General features: G+C 37.8%; 1 protein-coding gene across 1 annotated transcript; it reads right to left on the bottom strand.

Annotated features, from left to right (window-relative positions):
- Positions 1–13042: 13042 nt before the first annotated feature.
- LOC127103887 (uncharacterized) lies at positions 13043–13777 on the bottom strand. Its single transcript, XM_051041126.1, has 2 exons — positions 13533–13777; positions 13043–13439 (listed from the first exon to the last, which is right to left on the bottom strand). The coding sequence occupies exons 1-2, from the start codon at positions 13775–13777 to the stop codon at positions 13043–13045; spliced, it is 642 nt and encodes a 213-aa protein (XP_050897083.1).
- Positions 13778–26457: the final 12680 nt, after the last annotated feature.

The raw sequence follows: 26457 nt of genomic DNA, 5'->3' as shown, positions 1-26457 counted from the left end.
GCCCAAAAATCCTTAATAGTACTAATAAAGTAATTTAAGGCCTTCTAAACTCAATTAAAAAATAAAATAATCAAAATTGGGGTGTTACAGTAACCACCGCATTCATTAATGGCTCATTAACTCTGTACCATATCAAATTGCCCTTGTTTAAGATATCTCTTCTTTATAGGCGGATATGGTGACAACTTAGGGGATAATATCTCTTTTCCTTTATTTTTATCTCTTATACTCATACTGTTTTCCATGCTCTCTTCCTCTATGCTCCAAACTTTTTCTAATGTACTCACCTTTTTTCTCTCTTTACAATCGCTCTCCATTTTGTTCTTTTCTGACAAAAATCTTATTTAATGCTTAGGTTTTAAAATCATAAAAAAATATTCCTTCTAACACCCATAGCATATCCTTTTTCATTATTAATGGGGTTGTCAATTGTATTCCCTTCATAATTGTTGTTAAACTTAGCTCCCAGCTTTTTTGAGAGTTGCTCAATTTGTGTCTCTAAATTTACGAAAGACACGTCAATGTTTTAGTTTCTAGTTTCTTAATTTAACTGTAGATTTTTGAAATTATCTATTGATTAAAGTTTGGATGAAAGCCCTAGAGGCCAATAATTTTATTATAACTTTATACTTGTATCGTATTATTTATTAATAATTAAAATACTTTTCTTTATTATGTTTGTTTTTATAAATAATTTCTCTAAAATAGCTAGTCTATTTAATGAAACAGTAAGTGTGACATAATCATGATATGCTATTAAACATAAGGACGATATTCTTAAATTATTCGTAGTCGAGCTTTATTGTGAAGTGAGATAATATTAAAGCATTAAGACTATTATATGGATAGACTAATGATCACATCTCATGGATCATGGATAAAGAGTTATCAAGTCTTCAGATAAGTATAAATATTATGAGAAATATTTATACTAGATTGACCCGCTATTAGAATACTACATAAACTTTTATGCAAAGTGTCATAAGTTATTCTCATGGTGATAGTGGTGTATACCACCCTTCGACCTGAAATCAATATGGATCCTAGATGTGGAGTCGAGTACTTTATTGATGATCAAATGTTGTTTGGTTTTGGATGACCATAAAAAAAAAAGTTGATGAGTACTCCACAAATCATGTTGGGGGATATGAGTGACATGGACAGAATTTTCCATCCAACGTAACAGGATAAATGTGTAAACGTCCAATATTGAATTGGACAAGGGTGACACAAATTTTTCATTGTATTCAATATAGACATAAGGGAAAAAGGGTAATTGTACATCCACACATTATCACAAAAGGTTTTTTCCAAATAACATGATATTTCTGTGACTTTGGTAGTAGTAATGTATTGCTAGATATTACTAACTGTTTATTATATTAAATATGTGATTTAATAAAACTGCCAACGTCATGAGAAGCTACAGAGTTACACACATAAGGATATATTGATGAGAGATAGAATAAATAAGGAACACCGTAAGATACAGTGTACTTAAGAGAATTAGGGAACACCATAAGGTACAGTGCACTTAAGTGGAATACGGAATATAGTAAGGTATTGTGGGCTTAAGTGAAATATATTACACACAAGGTACAATCCACTTAAGTGGGCTTTTTTAGCTTTTAGCTCACATAAGTGGCTCTATAAATAGAACCCTTGTCCATAAGCTTTTTCAATTGATGCAAATTTGTTTTTAACTCTCTTCCTATCAAATTCTTCATTCATGGCAACTAGCACTGAGATTCAAGGCACTTTGTTCGTGTGGATTGAGTAGAGGCGTTACTCTTTATTCATCGCTTGTGATCATTCATATGTTCATGTGGACTGAGTAGAGGCGTTTCTATCCATGATTGTGCTCATTATTAAGAATCAACTGAAGGGAAATTTTTGTTTTTTGCTACGTATTTTTTCGCACGTGGTTTTCACGCGAACCATCTCTAGCCTTCCTATTGAGGTTTACTTGCAGAACCAACTACAAAGTCCTAAACTAAAAATGTGTTGAGTATATGGCGTGTTTTGGTGAAATGTTTGGATAGATAAAAATGCTTGTAAACAGGTGCCAAGAAATAAACAGACAAAAGCAAGATAAAAATGTAAAAAACAAAGAAAATAAAATGACTTGTTAAGTTAAATTGTTGGAAAATAAATGTGGAAGCAAGTATACATTTTTGCAGGAATGAACTCTTTTCTCTTAGATGCTTGATACTCTGAGTGTTTTCCTTTTGCAATGTTACAAATGTCACCCCTAAAACTGGAAATCAAATCTACTTAAATAGTAATAAAAAATAACTACTATATGGTTATTGTCTGTTCACAATGTGCCCCGCGTCTAAGCCTGTAAACCCACGTCCTTTGCAACTTCCCCCATGTTATGCTTAACCGATTGTACCAATCCTTGCATGTTCTACTTTGACTTAGACAAGATCAACCCCCATCGACCTTCTTTCGACCTAGCTTAGGTCCTTCCTGATTGTCGAACCGCTTTGACTACATTCCTCCTGCTTCTATTTTTCTTCTTCGGCATAATCGAAATTTTTTGGCTAACAAATTGCCCCCCTAAATGGCCAGTTTCGACTGAGAGACATTTCGACCAAGAAACTTGGCATTTTGACTTTCCCAAATTTCAGTTGGAAGTCTAATCGTTGATGATATTCTGCATAATAACGATACTTTTTCTGCTCCATGATCCCCAAGGAAAAAATGCCATCATTTGCAGCTACTTCCTAGGTCGTGGGTTTTCAATTACCTCTACCAACTTTCCCATTGCCACTGAGTCAGATAGTTATCGCCAATCGACTGACTCTTGGTTGCCATTCTGTTTGCCTATAAATATCACTCTTCAATATTCTCTATTTTTTCTTTCTTCTTCTTCATTTGCGCATTTTTCCTGCAACTTTTCAGAGCGATAATACTCTCCTTATTTTCTTTCTTTCTTTCTTTGTGATGGCCTCCTCTACTAATGCCAAAGATATAGTCACCTTCAACACTGCTAACAACCCCATTGCTTTCCAATTTACTAAAGAAGAAAGTTTAAGTTCCATTCCTCAACCAACATCCACCGATGAGGCTGTAGTGAAAATATGGCAATTCCAAATCTTCATTCCCTTTGTCGTTGCTGACAAACTCATTGCTTTCCACGGGCCGTATCCGGATACCAAAACGCAACCCAAAAGTGTTCAAACCCACTTCCTTGGTTTTACTCCCATTATTCCACCAACCTTTGAGAAGGATGGTTCTATCGACTTGAAGTTCATGGACCCAAAGGACAGGGTTTTTAGGTCGATGCCCAATCCTGGTAATAAAGTGTATGTGGCTTAGCTCAACAAGGTTCAACACAAACGCCAAGAATAATGGAAGATGGTTGGTATCTTCGATGCCATCCAATTCTCGAGGAACTCCCATTGGATCAACCCATGTATGCTGCTTGCTTCAATGTACTTCTGGGAAGGTTCGACTAACACCTTCCAACTTCCTTGTGGTATGCTAATGCCTAACCTTTTCGACGTGACAGCCATTACTGGTTTCTCACCTCTGGGCAAAACCTTGAACCCAACTCTACCGAGGGAAAACACTTTTACTTTCAGTCATGCAAGTCTTCAGAATTATATTGAAGATCACCACGATCAAGACTCCGTTGAAGTGTCTGACGAGGAACACATTTTTTTTCTAACTCTTTGGCTCTCATATCATGTGTTTTGTCCTGGCTCTCTGGAAATAGCTAAGAGCTACATAAGCCTGACAATCTAAATCCATGAGGGTCGACAAATTTCTTTAGGTAAACTTCTGCTAGCCTCTCTTTACCATTCTCTAGGGCTTGCGACCCTAAAACTGAAGCTTCTCCACTCCACTTCATATTCCCTAAACCTGTATGGCCCCATGTGGCTGCTAGAACACTGGTTAAACTCCACTTTCGAATACCAATTAGGTTATCCTATGTCAGAGCGTATAATGTGTTTGAACCAGGATCGACCTATAGAAGGAGTAAGACTTTCCTTAATGACCTGTCAGAAGACCCCTAACAAACACCTCTTCTGGAGTATATCAATATGTTCATTGAAGCCACTTCCTTCGTTCTAGGTATGGCTCCATTTGTGGATCAAAGCTTTGGCTCAACATGGTTTAAAAACCCTTTTCCTAGAGATTCTCCCCAAGCCGCAATGCTGTCAAGTGCTCTGTGGATGGAATTTTTGAGTCATACGATGTTGTCTTTTAGGAAAAAGATTGGGTCGAAGGGATATGGGTTCATGAGCTATCATCCTAACTCGGTGGCTCGACAATTTGGTATGAGCCATATGTTTCCAAAGTCTTTGGTGTCTCATCCGACTGACATTGTATGGGTTGGTCGACAACTGAACTTTGAAGGCCACAAAGCTTTCCTCAAATTTCACAAGTTGACTCAGCGCCTCGAATTATCAGTCTTCAAATTTCAACAATCCTTCTTGAACACCAAATACTTTGACAAGTGGTGGTCCGAATATGAACGTCAATATTTTCCCAGTGCAATTTTTCTCCAAAACATGATCGGTGCTTTTTCTGCCCTTGCTGGCGAAACATCGGCTCCACAGCCGAATACCGATGCTCCCATCGAGAAAATCCAAACTATCGATGTCGAAGAGGCCCAAACAAAGAAGGTAAATACTGCTCCCTCGCCTTTCCTTTCTTTGAGAGGCAAAAATAACAACCAATTTCCCTCTTTGTCTTTATTTTCTAGGGTCGAAAGCGGGCTCCAGTTGCTGCGCCAGCCCTAAACAAACCTCCGAAAAGAAAAAATCATCCTCAACTACAAAACCACTGGTATTTCACATCTTAACGTTTCATGATGTTTTAATTCAGGCACCCTCTTATGTATCTTATGACTTAGGTTCTTGAAGAGGTGTCTTCTGTCGAAAGTGAGGATTCTTATGGCAGCACCCATTCCCATATTTTTCCTATAGAGAAGGCGTTACCATCTACCCCGTCCACTCCGGCTAGAAAGAAAAAGGAAATTCTGGCCAAAAAACCTTCTTCGATCGCAAAGATCTATGTCCCTGATGACCTTAATGAAATCTTTGCACCCATTGATCAAGAAGAAACTACTCCAGCTTCCCCATAACACGTAGCTCTCAAGGTATTTGACCACTCTTGTTTCGTAACCTCTTGTATTATTCTCCGACATTGATCATAACTTCTTTATTGTAGGGAAACAAGGTTGATTCAACTTGTGTTGAGCCTACAAGCAACGTAAGGGTCGAAACCCAACTAGCTAAGACTGCCACCCTCTTGAGTCCTCAAAGGCAAGATGAGTTCCAAAGCGTGTCTCCTGAAACTCATCAAAATCTCGACATTCAGCAAATTCAGGCCCCTTCGACCGTTGTTGGCGAAGGTACATCCCTTAGCACTCTCACTCCGAATGAGGTTCTATCCATGAAGCAGAAGAATCCGACAGAGACCCTAAGAAAGCTGCAACAACTTTGCCAAGCGTTGATAGAGGCTTATGAAGGAGAATTGCCATCCAAGGCGCAGCGGAATTTAAAAAATTTCTCCATTTAGTGATCCTTACGAATGGGCATGACCAGTGATAGAATCGTTACCTCTTGTGGCGATTCAGACCTTTGGTGCAGATCTCTGATTATGATCAAAACCTTTGATACAGATCCACGGGGCGATCACGAACGTTGAACGATGACAACGTCTCTACTCAGTCCACACGAACGGATTCCTTCAATCGCAGTGCTAGCTGTTATGAATGAAGGCTTTGAGTGAGAGAAAGAGGGAAACAAAATTCCAAGTCTCTACTTGAATTTCTGTCTGAGTGAATTAGAGTGACAATGCTTCTACCCAAGGGGTTCTATTTATAGAACCACTTGTGTGGGCTTCAAGCCAAAAAGCCCACTTAAGTGTATTTTGCCCATATCTCATAATATGCCAAAATCACTTAAGTATTTGGTACCTTACCATATTTCGTCTCCCACTTAAGTGCACCGTACCTTACGGTGTTCCTTAATTATTCTATCTCTCATCAATCCGTCCTTTGTGTGTGACCCTATAGGTTTTCGCGACGTTGGCAATTATATTAAATCACACATTTAACATAATAAACAGTGAGCGGTATCTAGCAACACATCACTGCTACCCAAGTCACGAAAATGTCATGTGATCTGACAAAACCTCCTGTGATAATAATTATGTGTATAATTACCCCTTTGCCCTTATGTCTATATTGAACACAAGGTATAGACCGTGTCACCCTTGTCCAGTTCAATATTGGGCCCATAGACATTTATCCTGTTACGCAGGATTGGCAAATTCCATCTAGGACACTCATGTCCCTCAGCATGCTTCGTGGAGTACTCATCAACTGTCTTTATGGTCATCCAGTTACGGATAACGTTGGATCAGTAATAAAGCACTCGACTCTACATCTAGGATCCATAGTGGTTTCAGGTCGAAGAGTGGTATACACTATTATCACCATGAGAATAACTTATGACACTTTGCATAACTTTCTATATAGTATTCTCATAGCGGGTCAATCCGGTATAAATATTACTCCTAATATTCATACCTATGTTTAAGACTTGATAACTCTTTATCCATGATCCATGAGATGTGATCATCAGTCTACAAACATAATAGTCTTAATGCTTTAATGTTATCCCACTTCACATTAAAGCTCGACTACGGATACTTTAAGAATAGTGCCCTTATGTTTAATGTGTTCTCATGATTAAGTCATACTTAATACATTAAACGGACTATCTATTCTAGGGACTTTATTAATCAACCATAATAAAGAAAATGCCTTTTATTATTAATAAATAATTCGATACAAGTACCAAAAGTATTGGCCTCTAGGGCTTACACCAACAGCTTAACCCTCTTCCTTGAATGCCATACCTTCTCCAGAAATGGATACTTATGTCACTCTCAAACTTCAATAGTTAAAAGACTATTTGTTTAAGCGTGAGGTTTTAGTTGTCGTCAAAGATGAAGAAGCCTTGGGACTCGACATCCTCAAGCTGCTTGACGAACTTGCTCGAACAAGCTTCTTGCTCCTCTTTTTCCAGGTACTTGATTGAATTCGAATCTTTCTTTACACAGATGATCAAGTACCTCACTCTTCGTCGGCATGTTGACTTTCAAATTAATACGAAAATCAACGAGATAAGACGAGAGTGGGATTTTAGTGATGTTTGTGAGAGAAATCTCAATGATTTTAAGGTCAAGAAGCAGGAACGTCTCAACAAACAGCAAGCCTTCGACCAACAAATCTCAGACTATCAAGCTCAAATATCTGAACTTACTAAGAAAATTGTTGAGGTCGAGGAACAAAAGGCTTCTTTGGATTCGACTAAACCTCTTCCGGCTTAAGGTGTTGTCGACCAGAATATTCTTAAAGGGATTGCACATGGTGAGAAAGCCCTTGAAGTCAAAGAAAGGATTGACCAGTTGTAGGAGAAGAAAGGCCTCCTCGATAGCAGAATTGGTCATGAGAAGACCCTTTTTGAAGATTGTAAGTCTAGGTTTCCTGCCTGATGTATTTCTTTATCGAAACAATTATAACGATGATTGGCCATTTTGTATGCCATCTTGGCTTTTATAATTAATGATCAATTTCATTACATTTTTATTTGAATCTCTTGGAGCATAGGTTTATATTTTTTCAAATATTTCCCATTTACCCTTAAGATTCGTCGATCAATACCCAACTCTTGAATTTCATAGGCATTGTTAGTAAACGTTTGGATTACTTGAAATGGTCCTTCCCAATTTGGTGACTATTTTCCTAAAGTCCGATCTCTTCGATCCATAGGTAAAATCACCTTCCAAACATAATCATTTATTGCAAAAGTTTTTATCTTATTCCTTTTATTGTACGCTTTGGCCACACGCACTTTTTGTCGTATCAATATGTCTATTGCATCCAATCTTTCTTCGTCTAAATCAGTCAGTTTGTTAAACATCAGTGTCCAATATTGTTCTGATGGAATGTCGTTTTTCTGTTGCACCCTAACTGATTGTAAACAAAAGTCTGGTGGAAACATAACATCATGCCCAAATGTCAAAGGAAAAGGCATTGAATTGGTTGCCTCCTTTAGGGATGTTCGACAAGTCCGTAGAATTTGGTCTAGTGTTTTATGCCAATTCTTAGGTTTCTTGGCAATGTGTTTTTTGATTAAACCAATTATCACTTTGTCGGATGCCTCGACTTGGCCATTTTCTTGGGCGTAGTAAGGTGTGGAAGTAACCAACTTGAATCCTATTTCAGCAACAAACCCTTGCATCTTTTGACCCATAAAAACTGAGCCTTAATCTGTAGTAATGGTTTCAGGAATTCTAAACCAATACACGATGTGTTTTTGAATGAATTCAATCACATCCTCTTGATCCACTTTTATCAAAGGGATATCTTATATCCATTTTGTGAAATGGTCTATTCCAACTAGGATAAATTTTTGTTGTTTCGACGAGGCTGGTCGAATCTCACTGATTACTTCTAATGCCCAACCTCAAAAGGGCCAAGGCTTGATAATTGCATGTAACTTTCTGGATGATACATGTTGGATGCTTGCGTGTATCTGGCATTCTTGACACCCTCTGGCAAAATCAATACAATCTTTTAACACACACTTGGCTAGTAAACACCTTGTCGAAATGATAACCATTTCATTTCATGGCCAGCTTGGTGGGCCCCATATATTCCATAGTGTACCTCAGGCATTGCCAATTATGCTTTTGTGTCCCCAAGACACTTGAGGAACACTCCTTCTGGAGTCTTTTTTAGCAACTCATTTCCCATGTGTACATAACTTAACGCTATATACTTGATTTTCCTGTCAGTGTTTCTGACTAGATTTTCTAGGTACTCTATGATTGGTTTTCTCCAATCTGACTATGACAAATTGTCAATGGCAAAAACTTTGTGTCTTGCAAAAGTTTCAAAATTTTCAAAAAAAATTATTATTATTACTGAAGACATCTGCCCCCCAGTTTTTGGGATTGCCATTTTGGGTGACGGCGAGACGTTTGACACCATCTTTTCTTTCACCTCAATAAAATCCTTGAGCTTATCTTTCTACACTTTATACCCAGATGTAATTTATGTTAAATCGTTGGTTTCTTAATTCTCCATTTTAGGCACATGTGTGATGCTGACAACCTCGAAGCACTCTAATAGGCATGTCGCCATTGCGAAATACATCAACAGGTTTTCTTTAATGCACTTGTATTCTTGTGTGATTTGTTTGATCACTAGTTCCAAATCCTCCTTTATTTTGACCTTCTTGCCTCCTAAATCTCTCAATATTTTGAGACCAATTATTAGGGCTTCGTGCTCTGCTTCATTATTGGAATACTTTTCGTTGACTTTATATTTGAACTTAGTCGAATGTCTTGTGGGGATAATATTAAGATCCTAACTATTGTTCCATTATTGTGACTTGACCCGTCGAAGTACAACCTCCAAGGGTTTGTGTCGACCATGTTTAGTGATGGTTCAACTGTTGTGTGATCTACAATAAAGTTTGCCACTATTTGGCCTTTCATAGCCCTCAAAGGCATATAGGTTAAAGAAAATTTAGTTAATACTAGTGCCCATTTCCCAATTCGACTATGTAGATTGGGTTTAGACAACATATGTTTAATAACATCACAATGAGACAAAACATAAACATCAACCGGTTTTATATATTTCTTTAATTTCATACATGAGAAGTACAAGCATAGGCACAGTTTTTTAATCATATTGTACCTAGTTTCAGCATCTATTAAAATTCGACTGAGGTAATAAATGGGTCTTTTGATAACACTATCATCCTCTTGTGCTAACATACTTCATATGGTCGTATCCGACGCATCAATATACAACCTTATATTCTTACTCCTACTAGGTGGAAATAAAATGGGAGGCTTTGTGAGGTATTCTTTGATGGCGTCGAAAGCCTCTTATTGCTCTCGTCCCCCGTGAAAATCACTTTCCTTCTTGATCTTGAGTAGTGCCAAAAAAGCCTTCGTCTTGCCACTTAGATTTGATATAAATCTTCTCAAGAAGTTTATCTTCCCCAACAAAGACTGGAGCTGCTTCTTTGTCGACAGAGGCTTGAGATCCAAAATTGCTTTTGTTTTGTTTTGGTTGATCTTGATGCCTTTTTTGTGTACCACAAAACCTAAAAAATCTCCTGCATGTACACCAAAAGCACATTTTAATGGATTCATTTTTAATCCATTCTTTCTCATCCTCTCAAATGAGCGTCAGAGATGATCCAAATGATCATTTTCAAATGAAGATTTTATCACAATATCATCAATGTATACTTGAATAATTTTTTCAATAAAATCATGGAATATGGTATTCATGGATCTTTGATAGGTTGCTCCGATGTTTTTTAAACCAAACGACATCACAACCCATTCGTATGTTCCCAAATCTCTAGGACATCAAAACTCCGCCTTGGGAATATCATCTTCTGCTATGAGAATCATATTATATCCAGAATAACCATCAAGCATACTCAAGTATTCGAAGCCTGCGGATGAATCGACTAGCATTTCTGCCACAGTTATCGAATACTCATCTTTTAGAGTAGCATTGTTTAAGCTTCTCAAATCTATACAGACTCTAAGTGTTCCATTCTTCTTGATAATAGGTAATATGTTGGCTAACAAACATACCTTGCAGTTCTAATGAACCGGCTTTTGAGAAGTCATTCAATCTCCTGCTTAATCTTCATTATGATTTCTGGAGCAAACTGTCAAGGATGTTGCTTTACTGTCCATTTTCCTGGTTGAATATGCAATCGATGCTCCACTACGCTTTGATTTAGGCCAGGCATTTCCCCATAACCCCAGACAAAATAGTCTATGTATTCTTTCAATACTTCGATCAGTTTAACCTTCATCTTCGACCCAACTTTAATGCTTATATCAGTTGGTCTTTTTGTGACCCCAACTCCTAGATCTATCTCTTCGAGTGGGTCTTGCACTTGCATTCTCTGTAACTCATTCAATGGGTTTTTCTCAAACCCTTAAGGCTCATTGTCATAAATGAAATCTAGCCTCCGGCTTTCTGAAGCTTTTGTTTGGCCTTATCAACCATCTTCACATTCTTCAACTTTGGCATCGATAGCCGAATTTTGTAGTTTCTCGGCTTCTAGTGCCGACATTCTTTTGTTCTCAGCCAAATAGGCTAAAATTCGAGTCAAACTTTCTGACTCAGTAGTCACCTTCATCGACTGCAGGCCACCCCTTAGGTGGAATTACCATTTTAGGCTCCATTTCCTCTTCAGCATCCCAGATAAATCTGTAGTCAGGATCAAGATTCAGAACATGGCATGTGTTAACTGAAGTGTAAGATCCTGATTTGTCATCACAAGGCGTAATATTTTCCAAATTCTTGTCGAAAGATTTCTTCGCCCCTTTGGCCTCATCGCTCCTATAATAACTCTGATAAGCTTCAATATTCTCAACAATGCCATCTTTCCTCCAAATAATTAATCTTCGATAATCTCAGCATTTCCCCTAGTCCATGGATCCTTTCCCATCCTAAGAGCCGGATGAAATTTGCTCTAGAGTTTATCATCGTGAAGAGCATCGATCGCGTGGTTGTACCAATGGCTAGATCGACTTGGATAACCCCAAGAATGTTACTGGTTTTTCCCTCATAGTTGGATAAAACCATGTTGTGTTGTCGGAGATCAGCATCACATTTCCCCATTTTCTTAAACAAAGTGTAAGGCATCGAGTTGATAGTTTCTCCTCCATCTACGAACACTTTATTCACGGATACCCCGTCGACCTTTGCCCTTATGAACAATGGTTTCAAATGATACATCATTCTTGCACTAGGCCTTTCAAACATAGCATTTTTCCTCCACCACACCACTGTTCATAACATAGTAGCAGAATGGTTTGCCTTCAGCAGTTTCATTTGGCATGAAATCCTCATCTGCTTCAGAGGCTTCCGACACCATATCATATTATGCAGGCAACACTGACACGATTCTGCAGTTGATGATGAAATCTTTACCATAAGTATCGTCATTAGTATCATCATACATATCCTTATCGAGTGACAGATTATACTCTTCATCAGACTAGGGAGAATACTCAGGTTCTTCCTCATCTGACTAAGGATAATATTCAGGTTCTTTCTCATCTGACTGAAGTGTGTTCTCAGGTTCTTTCTTATTCTCGACCTGAGATGTGCATTTCATGCTTTGTGGTGATACTATCCCTTTTTTCATGAAGGGTCAATAGTCATGGCCATTGTCCAGTTTTCCAAGATTTTCCCTTTTTTCATCCACACTCCTTTTGGAAGTTGTCTTTTCTATCTAGAGGTTTCGACAGGCTTCAAATGTGAAGTTGAAGCCTCTTTCCCAGCTTTCTTGTTTCTCTGGTAACGCCTCTATTGCATTCTGGTCATAGGGTTTTTTCCTCTGTAATTAGGGGAAACCACATAACCTCTTGGTTCAACCTTTTTCTCTAGAGTTTTCTCTTCTTTTTCCAAATCAAGCACTCTCCACTTTGGCCTCTTAACCCCCTTCTAATTCACAGGTTCCACCCACTTCTCTTGTGGGATATTCGATGGAGGAACAAAAGTCTTAGGTCGAGACTGTTGGAATTGCCTTTTGTATTCCTCATTTTGGCATGGTGCTCCATGTTTTTCGAACACAAATCTTGGGATGATACGCTTCTCTTCTTTCAGTGTCTTATTTTTGTCAACTTCAAACTTTTTAGTGGCTTTCTCCTCGAACACAGCGTTGCACCTTGAACACCGTACTGCCTTCGACCCACTCACTATGCATTTCTATTGGAAATCAGTCAGGTCTTCACCATCTTGAGGATAAACTACCTCTAGTTCATCTTCAGTCTTCTTGTCAAAACCAATAGTAGTTTCAACCATCATACACTCAAAAGATTCAACAACCAGGGACTCAATGGGACCATCAGTAGTCTCCACCATCGTGCATTCAAAAGGTTCTATGTACAAGGCTTCTTCGACCTTCAGAGGATCTGAGTCTACTTGCATCTTTGGCCTTTCGCCAAATTGAAGCTTGCCCTATTTCAAAACTTTCTGCACCAAATCCCTGAAAATAACACATTGAGATGTTTTATGACCAAGAAAGTTATGAAACTTACATAATCCCCTTTTCTTTTCCTGATCTAAAGGGGGATCCTTTAAACCCTGAGGAATAATAATTTTACCATCTTTAACTAACAAATCAAATATCTCGTCACATTTAGACACATCGAAGGTGTAAGTTTTAGAAACATATTTATCTGCTTTCTCTGTTTCAATGAGACTTTTCCTGTTTGATGGTTTCAACAATTTACACGTGTAAGGAGGTCCTGGCTTGAGCTCAGCCACGTTGACCTTGCTTTCGTCGACAAGATCTTCATCATAAGAAGAGTATTCATCAACTGATATATAAGACACTTTATCTTTCTTATGGTATCTACCAGTTTTAGTTTTTTTGGCTTTCAAACGTTTGATCTGTCGAACCCTATAAGCTAATTATTCCATATCTCTATGATATTATGTGCCTAACTTCTTTCTGATAGAATAGTCTAGACCACTTGTGGCTATTTCGACTATTTCGTGCTCGGGGACTTGAGTAAAGCATCTAGCTTTTAAAAGTCTAAACCTGTTGAGATATTGATCGACTGACTCAGCAGCCTTTCGTTTGACACTGGAAAGTTTTTTGAAACTTATTTTTGATTGTCCCATGTAGAACTGTTCATGGAACAACCTCTCTAATTGCGTCCACGTATGGACGGATTTTGGAGGTAGCATTGTAAACCAAGTGAAAGCATTCTTTATGAGAGAACTTGGGAAATATTTCAACTTCAAATCCTCCTTATATGCTATGTCACCAGCTTCAGTTTGATATCAGGAAACATGTTCGACAGTGGACACTTCAAGGTCTACGGCGAACTTGGTGAATTTTGGAACCTTCCATCCCCTAGGTAATTCTGTTTGTAAAACAAAATCTGGTATGGGAGACTAATCCGTTGTCCTTTGAAGGCCTGGGTTTATCCCATTTCGAACTATGATTCGTTCGACAATAGCCTCTAAATTTTTCTCCCCAGGCATTGCCTCTTGTCGAACCTGCCTGACCACATGGTCAGGATCTTTATTTCTATTGATTAACACAATGGGAGGCCTTTCGGCCACCCTGGGTATTGGTTCAACCATCTGGTGTTCTTGATCAATCGTTTCATCGACCATATCCTCATGTCGGACTAGGGTTTCCGGTCGAGGTGGAGGTGAGGGAGTCTATCGAACTTGCACTCTGGGAGCCCCTAGGAAATCCTCTATTCGGGTCATTTGAGTTACCAGTTGTTGGTAACTCTGAGTCGAATCTTAAATTAATGGTCTTAGTATGGTACCCATTTGTTGAGTCATCATATGGACCATTTCGTGATTGCATTCATCCATCTGTTGTCTCGTGACTGTGACAGAACTTGATGTGAAAGTTGGGATCGACTGAGATGAATAACCTAAACCTGAGGGTCGACCGAATTGGTTTACCAAAGGTCCTAACCCCTGGTAAGGTGGGAATGGTGAAGAGGATTTTCTCCAAATCTTGAACTGCTATTATGTATACTTGCCAAAAATTCAGTTAGCATTCCTAAAGTTCGATACATGGGCACTGTGAAACTGGGCATATATTACCCTGAAGTCCCCATCATCGTTGGCCTTGGAGTCTCAGGCTGCTGCAGTGTTAATATTGGTCCACTATATGCAGTCGAAACTGCAGAGATAGTGCCAGAACCAACATCAGTTGCTTACGACGCAACTGTGTATCCTCACAAAGATGGTTCTTCGTTTGGATTTGGACGTGGTGATTCAATTTTATCACTACGTAGTTGCATATACTGAACAAAATCTATCCCAACAGGTGTGCCAATTTGTTTGCACATGGTTTTCACGCGAACAATCTCTAGCCTTCCTATTGAGGTTTACTTGCAGGACCGACTACAAAGTCCTAGACAAAAATTTGTTGAGTATATGGTGTGTTTTTGTGAAATGTTTGGAAAGATAAAAATGCTTGTAAACAGGTGTTAAGAAATACACGGACAAAAGCAAGATAAAAATGTAAATAACAAAGCAAATAAAATGACTTGATAAGTTAAATTCCTAGAAGATAAATGTGGAAGCAAGTATACATTTTTGCAGGAATGGACTCTTTTATCTTAGACGCTTGATACTCTGAGTGTGTTCCTTTTGCAATGTTACAAATGTCACCCCTAAAACTGGAAATCAAATCTACTTAAATAGTAATAAAAAATAATTGATATATGGTTGTTATCCATTCACAATGCGCCACGCGTCTGAGCCTGTAAATCCACGTCCTTTGTAACTTCCCCCATGTTATGCTTAATCGATTGTACCAATCCTTACATGTTTCTCTTCAAACTCGACAAGATCACCCCCACCGACCTTCTTTCGACCTGGCTTAGGTCATTCCTGATTGTCGAACCGCTTCAACTACATTCCTCCTGCTTCAATTTTTCTTCTTCGGCATAGTCAAAATTTGCTGGCTAACAGTATTGTATCACGATTTCCCTTCATAAAGGTATCCTTCATTTGAGAAGATTTTGTCGCTTGGTGAAATTGTTGATTGTAATCTTAAAAATGTTGTTGTTGGTTGTCATTATAATAACTTTGTTGTTGTCTTTGATAAGGTAGTTTATAGCATTATTGTGAAGGTTATTTATGATTTAAGTATTATTGTTATTGATTTGAATATTGTTGCATTTTGTTCTCAAATTCCAATTTTGAAATTTGTTTTGATATTGTTGCCCTTGATTGGATCCTTGAATAACAATGTCACTCATCTAAAATTCAAATGGTTTCTTTATGTCAGCAAGTGTTTGAGAATGGGTTATTTCTTTGAAAATTTCCCATGAAACTAGATTCTACTTCTATGTACCCATTTAAATTACATTGACCACTTTCAGGATCTTCACCATAATAATCACATACGGGAACTTGTTGCACCTGTTTCACTTGATGATGCCCTTTTGACGAGTACACCATTTGTTTATTTAAAGCATCCAAATGTGCCTGCATCTATTTGTGACTAGCCAATATGGCATTATGAGTTTTCACTTATCTGCTTCATTTTCAACTAATGCTCTTATCAGATAATAAACAATATTCCTTTTAGGACATATCCTTGATCAATGTTTTAACGTCTATGGAAGAGATGGTTAAGATGGTGCCTCCTGCTTAAGTGTCCAATAGTAACTTTCTGCCCTCACGAAGCACTTTTGGAAAATATTTTACATTATCTAAATAATCAAGGTTATGGGAAGAGCGATGTTTAGCCATTAATTTATACCTTTCTCACACGTTCTACATAGATTCAGTTTCTCCTTGCTCAAATCTTGTAATGTTAGCCAACTTATCCAAAAAATTATTGATCGAGTAGAACCTCACGAGAAATGATTTTTTAATCCCCCTGGCAGTTGTCGACCCACTCAGAAGTGCTTTTATTCAGTCTTAGATCGTCTTGTAAGCAATAAGGAAAATAAATGAAGTCTCTTTTGGATTTCACTTACTCCGGTTGGATTAGAAAACAAGATGTTTCTTTAAATATTGCTAGGAGGTCATAAGGATCTATCCAAGCACTTCCAGCAAATGAGATGTCTCTGAATCTTGAAAGAATAAAAAATTCATATCAAAATAGCATAGATTAGCCGACAGAAATCCGCAAGCCACTGGCAGTTGTCGACCCACTCATAAGTGTTTTTATTCAGTCTTAGATCATCTTGTAAGCAATAAGGAAAACAAATGAAGTCTCTTTTGGATTTCACTTACTCTTGTTGGATTAAAAAATGAAGATGTTTCTTTAAATATTGCTAGGAGGTCATAAGGATCTATCCAAGCACTTCCAACAAATGAGATGTCTCTGAATCTTGAAAGAATAAAAAATCCATATCAAAATAGCATAGATTAGCCGACAGGAATCCACAAGCCACTTCTTGTTCAATTTCCAGTCTCTCAAAATCTCCTAAAGTAAGGATGGTTAGTTCAACCAACCATCTTCTCCTCTCGTTGCTTGGTTACACTAGTAGCTTGTCGAATTGCCACCATGGTTATTAGTATTTTTAAATCAAACTAGATATTTTCTGATCATGCACTTTGTATAATCTAAACAGATAAATACCCACATTAGTACCAAGGAGAATAAAGTTAAAACTGGAAAAAAAATATAGAGAAAAATAAAAACAAAATTAAAATATGTTAAATATCAAATACATTTGCCTTTAGATGCCTTGTTGAAGTTATCAACAATCCCCGACAAAACCGACATTTTGTTGGTTTTAAAAACATGTTGCAATAGTCATGTTAGTAAAAACCATAATGTATTGAGTAAATTATTGTATCCCCGAATGTTGTGTTAACTTTGTACAAGGGTAAAGGTGATTGTAGTTGTGATTGTAATATGGGAGTTTGAATCGTAACATGGGATGCACAGAGCACAATTGATTGAATTATGACTAATTATAAAAGTAATGATCTAGATTACAACTAACGAATATAATAATAAAAGAGATTAAGCCCCTCTTTGAATCATGTACCCTTATTTGGGAAACCCCATGACTAAACATATAATGAGTTTGTTTTAACTATGACATTTATAAAATATGGGTACCCAATGAATTGTCCTCAAGTAACTTGCTTTGTCTAAAGTGACCCCCCTAAGATGATTGAGAATATAATCATCATATATGATGGACTTATAGTGCATAAACAAGAAGACTATTTTACAAAACATGGTTTCCCAACGAATTGATTGTCAAGTAACCCCCTTCCTTTGATGTGATATCCCAAAGATCCTGGGAGAATATAAATGCAACTGACTAATGCAGGTTTTATAAAACATACACTAGACTAATAGCCAATAAAATTCATGCATTTTTGTAGCGGGGTATTCGTTACCATTAGAGATATTGACTAAATCTAAGGTAAATCATACAAGTCGAGTCGCCACCGCACTTCTATTTATCCAAAGGAATGGTTAGAAAGCGAACAAAAACCTAAAAGTTTTATCGAATGAAAAACTAGTAAAAATGTCAGAGATCTGAGTAAGGGGGTTGGTTATGCAATGGGAAGGTTTTAGGCACCCAAAACATCCTAGGTACTCCTAGGGAGCCCTTTTCACATTGGTTGTAAGGTTGGTTATTTTGTGAAAATTTGTTTGTGCAAACATGATTGAAGAGATGAGAAGAGAATGTACAAGTTATTTACATTTTGTGTTTGGATGGATAAACCCATTGGCTACGTACCATCTTAAAAAAATGATTAGGATCAAAACCTCGTAATTCGGGGTAAAAATCTCAAAATGGGTGAGTGGATTGATTGATCCAAAAGCCTTAAGGTCTTTTGTTATCCAAGGGAGAAAACTCAACCTAAAACCACAAATCCACCATGTGAGGATAGCTTCAACATGCTAGTGAGGGGTTAACCCTATAATAAGCATGGAAGACTCATTGTCCATCACTAAGGATATATGTGAGCATTACATCTATCTCAAGGATAACTCAAACCTAATAGCTAAGGTTATGAAAAGTTTGATTAAGAAAGTGGCCATTGAAACCACAAAAAGGCATTTGAATGGGTTATATTTACCAATGAAAAGTATTTACCAAAATAGTCAAAGTTGGCTTAGAAGTTCAATTCAAAATAAGTGTTATGAAAAGAAAGTTTCAAAATCAAAAGCATAAGGCTTAGGTTTCTAATGTTGGAAACAAGTGTTAAATGTTTGCACAAAAGTTTTGGCTAGGGTTAGAGTGGAGAGAAGAAGAAGAAAGGCTAAAGTCCTAAGCATACAAGAGGTGAGGGATAAGAAGCAAAACCACAAATGGAGTTCTCTCGTGAGATCATATTGATGATCCAAGCAGATCCCATCCTTTGGAATAAGCAATCACATAAGCATAAACTCAAGCAATCAACAATCAAGTGAACCCTTGAAAAGCTCCTCAATGCATTTTGGATTTGTCTCTCTTTTGGAAGCTCATGGTAATGGTTTCTCAATTTGGATCAAGTTGGAATCCCTAGCACAAGAACACACACATCAAAAAGATTCTAGCAAAAACAAACAAGGAATGGACAAGAAGAGTTTAGAAGTTGGTCCTTTCAAGGTCATCTTTCAACATTAAGCATTCTAAAGGCCCAATGCCTAGTTGCTCTTTGACTTTTTATAGCACTCTAAAGGCCCAATGCCTAGTTGCTCTTTGACTCCAAATTTGCATAGGGAAAGTCCTAAAGTCTAAGTCCATTTGTCCATTTCTTTGCATTTGGTCCACAACAATCAAAACAAAACACAAGCACAATAGTATATACACAATTATGTGCTCAAGTGAGCAAAAGGAAAATTGCATTAACATAAACATGTGCCCAAGTGAGAAAAGCAAAAAGAAAATGAATAATATGTACAAGAATAGTAAATTGCATAAATGTAAAGTGCAAAAAGTAAATGTTAGTGGTTAATGATTAGTGTTAGTAGTTAGTGTGCCATAAGGCAAATTTAGCGCTATGTTAAGCAATCGTAATTGGACTTATGTAGAAGTCACAACTATCTGAGGCCGGTCAATAATAATGTAGGCAACAACACAAGTTAGAAGTCTTGATTAGTGAACCAAGTTCCAACAACTTTCCATGCCAAAAGAAAAAAGAGAATTGATCTTGTATTGGTTTAAGTCCTTTGCATGGTTTAGGAAACAACCTATCCTTAATGCAAAGTCATTCACTTGATTAATTGATCAAGATGAATTAGATTTGAATCAAGGAAGATTAAGTCTCCCTAATCATTGCTAACTTATCAACCTTCAACTCATTGATCAAAAAGAAAAAAAGAAGAAGAAGAAGGAGATGAACAATGGAAAAGGAAGTGGAAAGAATAAAGTGCATTAAATGAAAAAGAATGTACCAATCAACAAGTGTTGACCAATGACATTGAGGATCATGGTCAAACAATCAAAAATAGAAGTGAGATGAAGATTGGAGGTCAAGAAATGAACAAAATATTTTTGGCATTTTTAATATTTAAAATAAACTTGAATTAAAATATTAAAGAAAGGTCAAACTTCAAAATCACTTCAAATCAACTTTGACAAGTCCAAGTGATTTATCCCAAGTTCAACAAGGTCAAACAAGGTTTGACAAAAAAATTCAGCATTTTTAAAGGTCAGAAACTATTTTTAATCAATTAAAAATGAATAAAAATAACCTAATTGAACTAAAATCTCAAATAAATCTCAAATTAATTAATAAATTGATGAGAATATTTTTCATAGATCCATCATCATTCAAATAGGTTGAGAAAATATTTTTGTATTTTTTGAATATTAAAAACTATTTAAAATGAATTAAAAATAACCAGAAAAGAGAAAAATCACAAAAAATATCAAATGACAAAATAAAAAATATTAAAAATCATTTTTAGAAACTAGAATTTAAATGGGGAAGAATGCAATTGGTCCCATATTTTTTGGAATTAAAATGAAGAAGTTATGAATTTTTGAAAATAAATGGAATAAAAGAAATAAAATCAGAAATTAGAAAATAGCAAAAATCAAGGAACGTTGGATTGAATCTCATTAATTGACGTGGTCAATCCTAAGGTCCTCAGGCGCGAGCTCATGGTGAGTCCAAGTCAATGAGAAGCATCTAGCATTATTGAAAGTCATAAAAATGAAAGGCCATGATTAGATCTGGGGAACTCAATTCAATGGTCCAGATTTGATCTGGCAAGGAGACGGTGGCCAGCGCCACCGTCTTCTCCGGTGAGCTTGTATTTTCCGGCCAAAGTTGCAGACAATAAAAGCTTAACCAAATGAAGCGATCCTCATATCATTGGAAAGCTGGGGTGATGTACATCACCCCTGTAACCTTGAATTGTACTCAATCTTTCTATAGAATAAGAAATCTGAGCTGGAAGATTCAGGTACATAAATTGCAGTTCATCAAAACACAAAATCAAAGCCACCACTGACTTGCCTCTCAAGTGAGGACTTCAAAAAACACATAGGCCAGGCAAATAGATCAAGGAACAAAGAGATTCAAAGCAAAAACCAGTTGAACCATTCCTTTGGATTGTGAAGATTTGACCTCTTTTCCTTGCTTCCTTTTGCACAACAGAAGTTCAATGGATCATGTGAGGAAGGTCTAGGAACTTTAGATCTAAAGATTCAACCAAATTCAGTTGAATTTCAGATCTGAAAATTTGAAGAAATATGAACTTGTTCCTTTGGGTATGGCTGGGGATTCAATTGTGCAGCATATCAGGCGCCTTCAGGTTGAGATTTGATGGAGGTATGCACCTCTATTTATAGCTAGAATTGGCTGAGCAAGTGAGTTTCCTCGTGTGCATGGCAAGTGGATTTTCCTTGCATGGGCTTGCATGATCATGTAGAAGGCCCAAACTCAATTGCATTTGCATGCTGATGACCAAACAACTTGAAATGGGCGTGTAGTTGGCAATGCATAAGCTTGTGCATGGAATTCTAACATGTTATGCACAATTGAGCTTAAAACTTCACCTTTTCGAAAATGCCACTTGAAAAATTGAGACATAGGCATGTGGGTAATGGTTGGAAAGGTCTTTACATAAGGAACAAATGTTATGTTGGACCAAAACTCATTTGGAGTGTGGAAATTTGTGAAAACAGGTCATGAAGTTCATAGTGCAAAACATGCCTTTGAGAATTTTGCCAAATCGGTCCAACTTCAAGCCCTTCTGTTTTGATGATGCAAGCATCAAATGGAAACACTTCCAACATCAAAGTTGTAGGCATTTTCAAGACAATCAAAATGGACTTATATTTTGCATCAATTGGATTTTTGATGAAGGAGTTATGGGCACTTGAAGTTGGACTTTTTTGCCTTTCAATGCATTTGATCCAAAGTGACCTATAATGTTTTGCATTATCACATGTATTTCGTTTGAGATTTTGAAATTTTGTTCAACATAACATTTGAAGTAGACATATTAATATTTCCAATGCATTTGATCCCACCTCAAAATCATAAAAAATGAATGAGTTATGTTCTTGGGAATATGACCCAAAATTAGGGTTTCAGTCAAAATGACCTATAATGTCTTGGAATGGAGATGACCTTCCAAGCTTCAATTCCATTTTGAAGAACATGAAATTTGTTCATATTGTCCTTAAGAACATTTTTGCTTTCGGGATCATCTCCATTTGACCAACCCATAAAAAGTTAGATCTCAGTGCATTTCAAAATAGTCAGATGAATTGACTGATCAACTTCTCAAGCCCACAACTCATATCTTGATGAATTGATGATTGAGGACACTCAAATAAGTTCAAATTTGCATGAAATTATGGGTTTAATAACTTCCCTTGATTGTATTTGACCATGGGCTGAGGTTGCTTCATTAGCAAGGCATTGTGGGTGATCAGATAAATTAGGGTTTCCTTAAGGAACAAACCTCAACCCTTTGACTTGCTTTAATCAAAATGATGAATTGAGATACTAGGGAGGCATACTTGATGGATGAGAGCTTTGGGAACCATTTCCATGCTTGCTTTCATCTTCTCTTGACCATATCTTTGCACAAAGGACCTCCTTGAAGCTCTTGACCTTGTGATTGCTCAAGCTACAAACAAAAGATGTTAGTGATATATTTTTGTGCTTTTAGTTAGTGAATAAAGATGAGAAGAGCAATAATATAAAATTCAAGCATACTTGGTGATCTCAAACCACTCACAAGAGGTCCCACCCAAAGGCAAAGGGAACCAAGATGCCTATGATCCTTGAGGCTTTGCAAATGCAATGTTATGAGACCATGAAGGACCTTAGGGACAAAATCGGGGTCTTACAGATACCCCTATTTAAGGTCATTCTAGCCGGAGAAGTGAAGGTTAAAATCTTCGTCTCGACGGGGTAGAATGGGCTTAAATAATAACAGAGAGACGAATTTTGGTCCCTAAGAGACCTCATGATGAAAATGTATGTATGCAAAAGGTAATACTTTGTGGAGATATGTGTCCACAAAGAAAGAAAAGAAATCAGGAGAAGCTGATAATCCATATGAGTAATTTACTCCATGGGACAGAGACTCTGGGACTCTCATGGGGATAAGAAAAGGGGATACATTGCGTGATCAGGGAACGACTCAAAGCTTGGGGAGCAGAATTCCAAAAGGAGTAAATCCATGGAAAGACTCGAGCTGACTCGAAGATGCATGTATTGGGGAATATGCCAATACAGCAAAAATTATCCACTTCGGATATCTCGGATGAAAATCCAGACTCAGGCTGGGAAAATCCATTAAGGGACCTCGCTGGGGAAAACCCAAACAAAAACTCCTCTGAGGAAGCAACGGGATGAGGTATTACCGGTTACTGGGTAATAAGCTCAAAGAGACATATGATCTAAACACCGGTATAAGGGTGAGAGGACAACATGCTCGGGAAGAATGAATATCTAAGACCGGTATAAGGGTGAGAGATATCAAACATCCGAAATCATCTGAGGAAGACCTAAAAAGGTATACTTCAGCTCAGGAAAATCTGACTCCGCGGGGGACAAAAGTCATAATAGGGAGCAGGGAGGAAGGAACACCAGGGATACGGGTTACTGGGCATATATAGGTAACCCACCAAAGCGTGAATTGGGGAATATTCCCAAGACACTCATCATCCAAAAGAGGGCTAAAAGAAAAACTCGATTATAGGATGGACATTCGATTCCAATAAAAAGGGATACGAATCTTACTCGGCTGGGGAAGAACAAAAGGCTTCGTCCAACGAGTGCATGAGATATATTATCTATTACTGTCAGAATGTAAATAGCATACTCGCATGGAAGATTATCCGCAACCTGTTACTGGGTTAATAAAGGATAAATCGACCGAAGGGAGAGGACACCGAGATACCGAATACTAGGTATACAGTGATGACCAATCCAGGGGGAAGACACAATTGTTACCAACAAAAGGGTAAATGAAAGATGACTTGTTGGGGATAAATTGCTTTATCAGAGCAATTATCCAAGAGATATATCACCGGGTGTGAAGGACTTATCAATACCGAAAATTGGATAATGATAACCGTCAAGGAGGGGATTACATCTACCGGATATTGGGTAGAAAACCACGGACAAGTAACCGTCATCGATTAGGATGAACGAAAGGTTAACTCTGCAAGGGGATGAAATAGGGTTTACAACTACCGGTATAAAGGTAGAAAACCACATATTCCGCCGGGGCGAAGATGGATAATTACTGGTTACTGAGCAGCTATTCATCTATACCACAGGGGAGTGCAGGGAACAGTCATAAGAGGCCAGTCCAGGATCAAACTAGATAGGCACGATGAAACAAAGCTTGTCCCTATGAGGGTATAACTCAATGGGGAAGTACATCCCAATATATGTGTTGGGAGGCAACAGAAACAACCATTATCCACGAGGATATAACTCAGTGGGGAATACGGAAGGAAGGATAAACACTTTCTGCTTAAGGGGTTGACTATATATGGGGAGATCAGGCACCGACATCTGCTTAGGGAAATGTATTACCAACTAGCAGGGGATAACAAACAAAGATATATGGCAAAGAATGCAATCATGAATATCTGAATATTATCATTATGCATATATGCATGGTTTATGTATGATGAATGCTGACAAACAGACATTTCTAACACAAACAGGTCCAAGGAATAAGTACACAAACGTCCGGTACTACATCTCGAGAGAGAAAGCCAGGACCACAGAGATCTTTGCAGGGGAATGAGCATCCATCATTCCAACTGGGGCAAAGTCGTTACACAGATGAGGTCTGATATAGAAGCAGCTCTACTGGGGATGTTATCCAAGAGGAGGATGGAACTCTATGGGGAACAACCGCCAAAATCAAAAGTTTTCAAGGGTCATCAAATACTGTCCCAAATAATGAGATCACATCTGCTGAGGAAGGAGAGATGAATAATCTTATCCAACACTCTGCTTGGGAGAAAAACCACAAAAGGCTTATGGAGGAAGAGGACATGAGCATGCCAGGAATATGAACAAACGCCCTACCCTGTCGAGAATCTTACCATCCTTGGGAGAGCACTGCAGGCATTTCCAGTATCCCTATGTCATTGTAAATATTCACCTTGTTAAAAAAACAAATTATGAACGATTTGATTAAAACAATGATATATTTTTTTTCAATTAAAACATGAAAAACATTTGTTGAAATAGAAACAAATAAGAATGCAAATAATCGGATAAAGGCTCAAATTTATTTGATGGAATGGTAGTCTGCAGATGGAAAGACTCCATAGATCTTTACAAATTTGAGATTGGTGATATATATTGGAAAAGGGCTACATTGAACATAATGACCATTTCTCCACCAATTTTGGACCCGATGTATTTGAAGCTTTGGTTGATGATGAATGAGCAAGAATCTTTGACGGATGGCAGTTGTAGAACAATTCTTGTCAGGATGCAGTTACTTGCCAAATCCCTATTATTTTTGCCTAAATTGCCCCAGGGTGAGGTACTCAATCTAGCGGGATATATACATTCATTTTTTATGTCTCTAACTTTTTCCTGGATCGCCCTTTCAGGTTTTCAATCCACCGAGACGCTCATTTTTGCCTAAGTCGCGCCTTTCGGGTTTTCAACTTAGCGAGCTATTCTTGTTTTTATTTTTAGGCGAAGTATTTCTTGACTGCATCTGAATTCACAGGACGAGTGAAATCCTCCCCATCCATAGTTGTGAGTATCAATGCACCGCCTGAAAAGGCTCTCTTAACAACATATGGACCTTCATAGTTTGGAGTCCACTTGCCCCTGGAATCGGGCGCGAAAGACAAGACTTTCTTGAGCACAAGGTCGCCTTCTCGGAACACACGAGGCTTGACCTTCTTATCAAAGGCTTTCTTCATTCGTTGCTGATATAACTATCCGTGGCACATGGCAGTCAATCTCTTTTCTTCAATCAAATTCAACTGGTCATAACGACTCTAAACCCATTCAGCATCAGTCAACTTGGCTTCCATCAAGACTCTCATTGATGGGATCTCCACCTCTACTGGGAGCACAACCTCCATGCCATAAACGAGAGAGAAAGGGGTTGCCCCTGTTGAAGTGCGGATAGATGTACGATATCCATGTAAAGCAAATGACAACATCTCATGCCAATCTTTATACGTGACAACCATCTTCTGGATAATTTTCTTGATATTCTTATTAGCAGCTTCAACAGCCCCATTCATCTTGGGTCTGTAAGGAGAGGAATTATGATGTGCAATCTTGAACTCACTACACAGCTCTTTCATCATTTTGTTGTTCAAGTTAGATCCATTATCAGTAATGATCTTATCTGGCACACCATATCGGCATATGAGTTGATTCTTGATAAACTTCACAACCACCTGTCTGGTCACATTTGCGTACGATGCTGCTTCAACCCACTTAGTGAAGTAGTCAATTGCTAC

The sequence above is a fragment of the Lathyrus oleraceus genome, chromosome 7 (genome assembly GCF_024323335.1).
Source record: "Lathyrus oleraceus cultivar Zhongwan6 chromosome 7, CAAS_Psat_ZW6_1.0, whole genome shotgun sequence".
NCBI classification, from domain to species: domain Eukaryota; kingdom Viridiplantae; phylum Streptophyta; class Magnoliopsida; order Fabales; family Fabaceae; genus Lathyrus; species Lathyrus oleraceus.
The sequence above is the reverse complement of the archived record's forward strand: the minus strand, read 5'-3'. Positions and strand labels throughout refer to the sequence as shown.

Coding starts and splice junctions, on each gene's coding strand:
- LOC127103887 (XM_051041126.1), bottom strand. CDS start 13,777: ATGCTACCTCCAAAATCCGTCCATACGTGGACGCAATTAGAGAGGTTG. Junction 13,440..13,532: donor GACTATTCTATCAGAAAGAA/GTTAGGCACATA, acceptor TAAAACTGGTAG/ATACCATAAGAAAGATAAAG.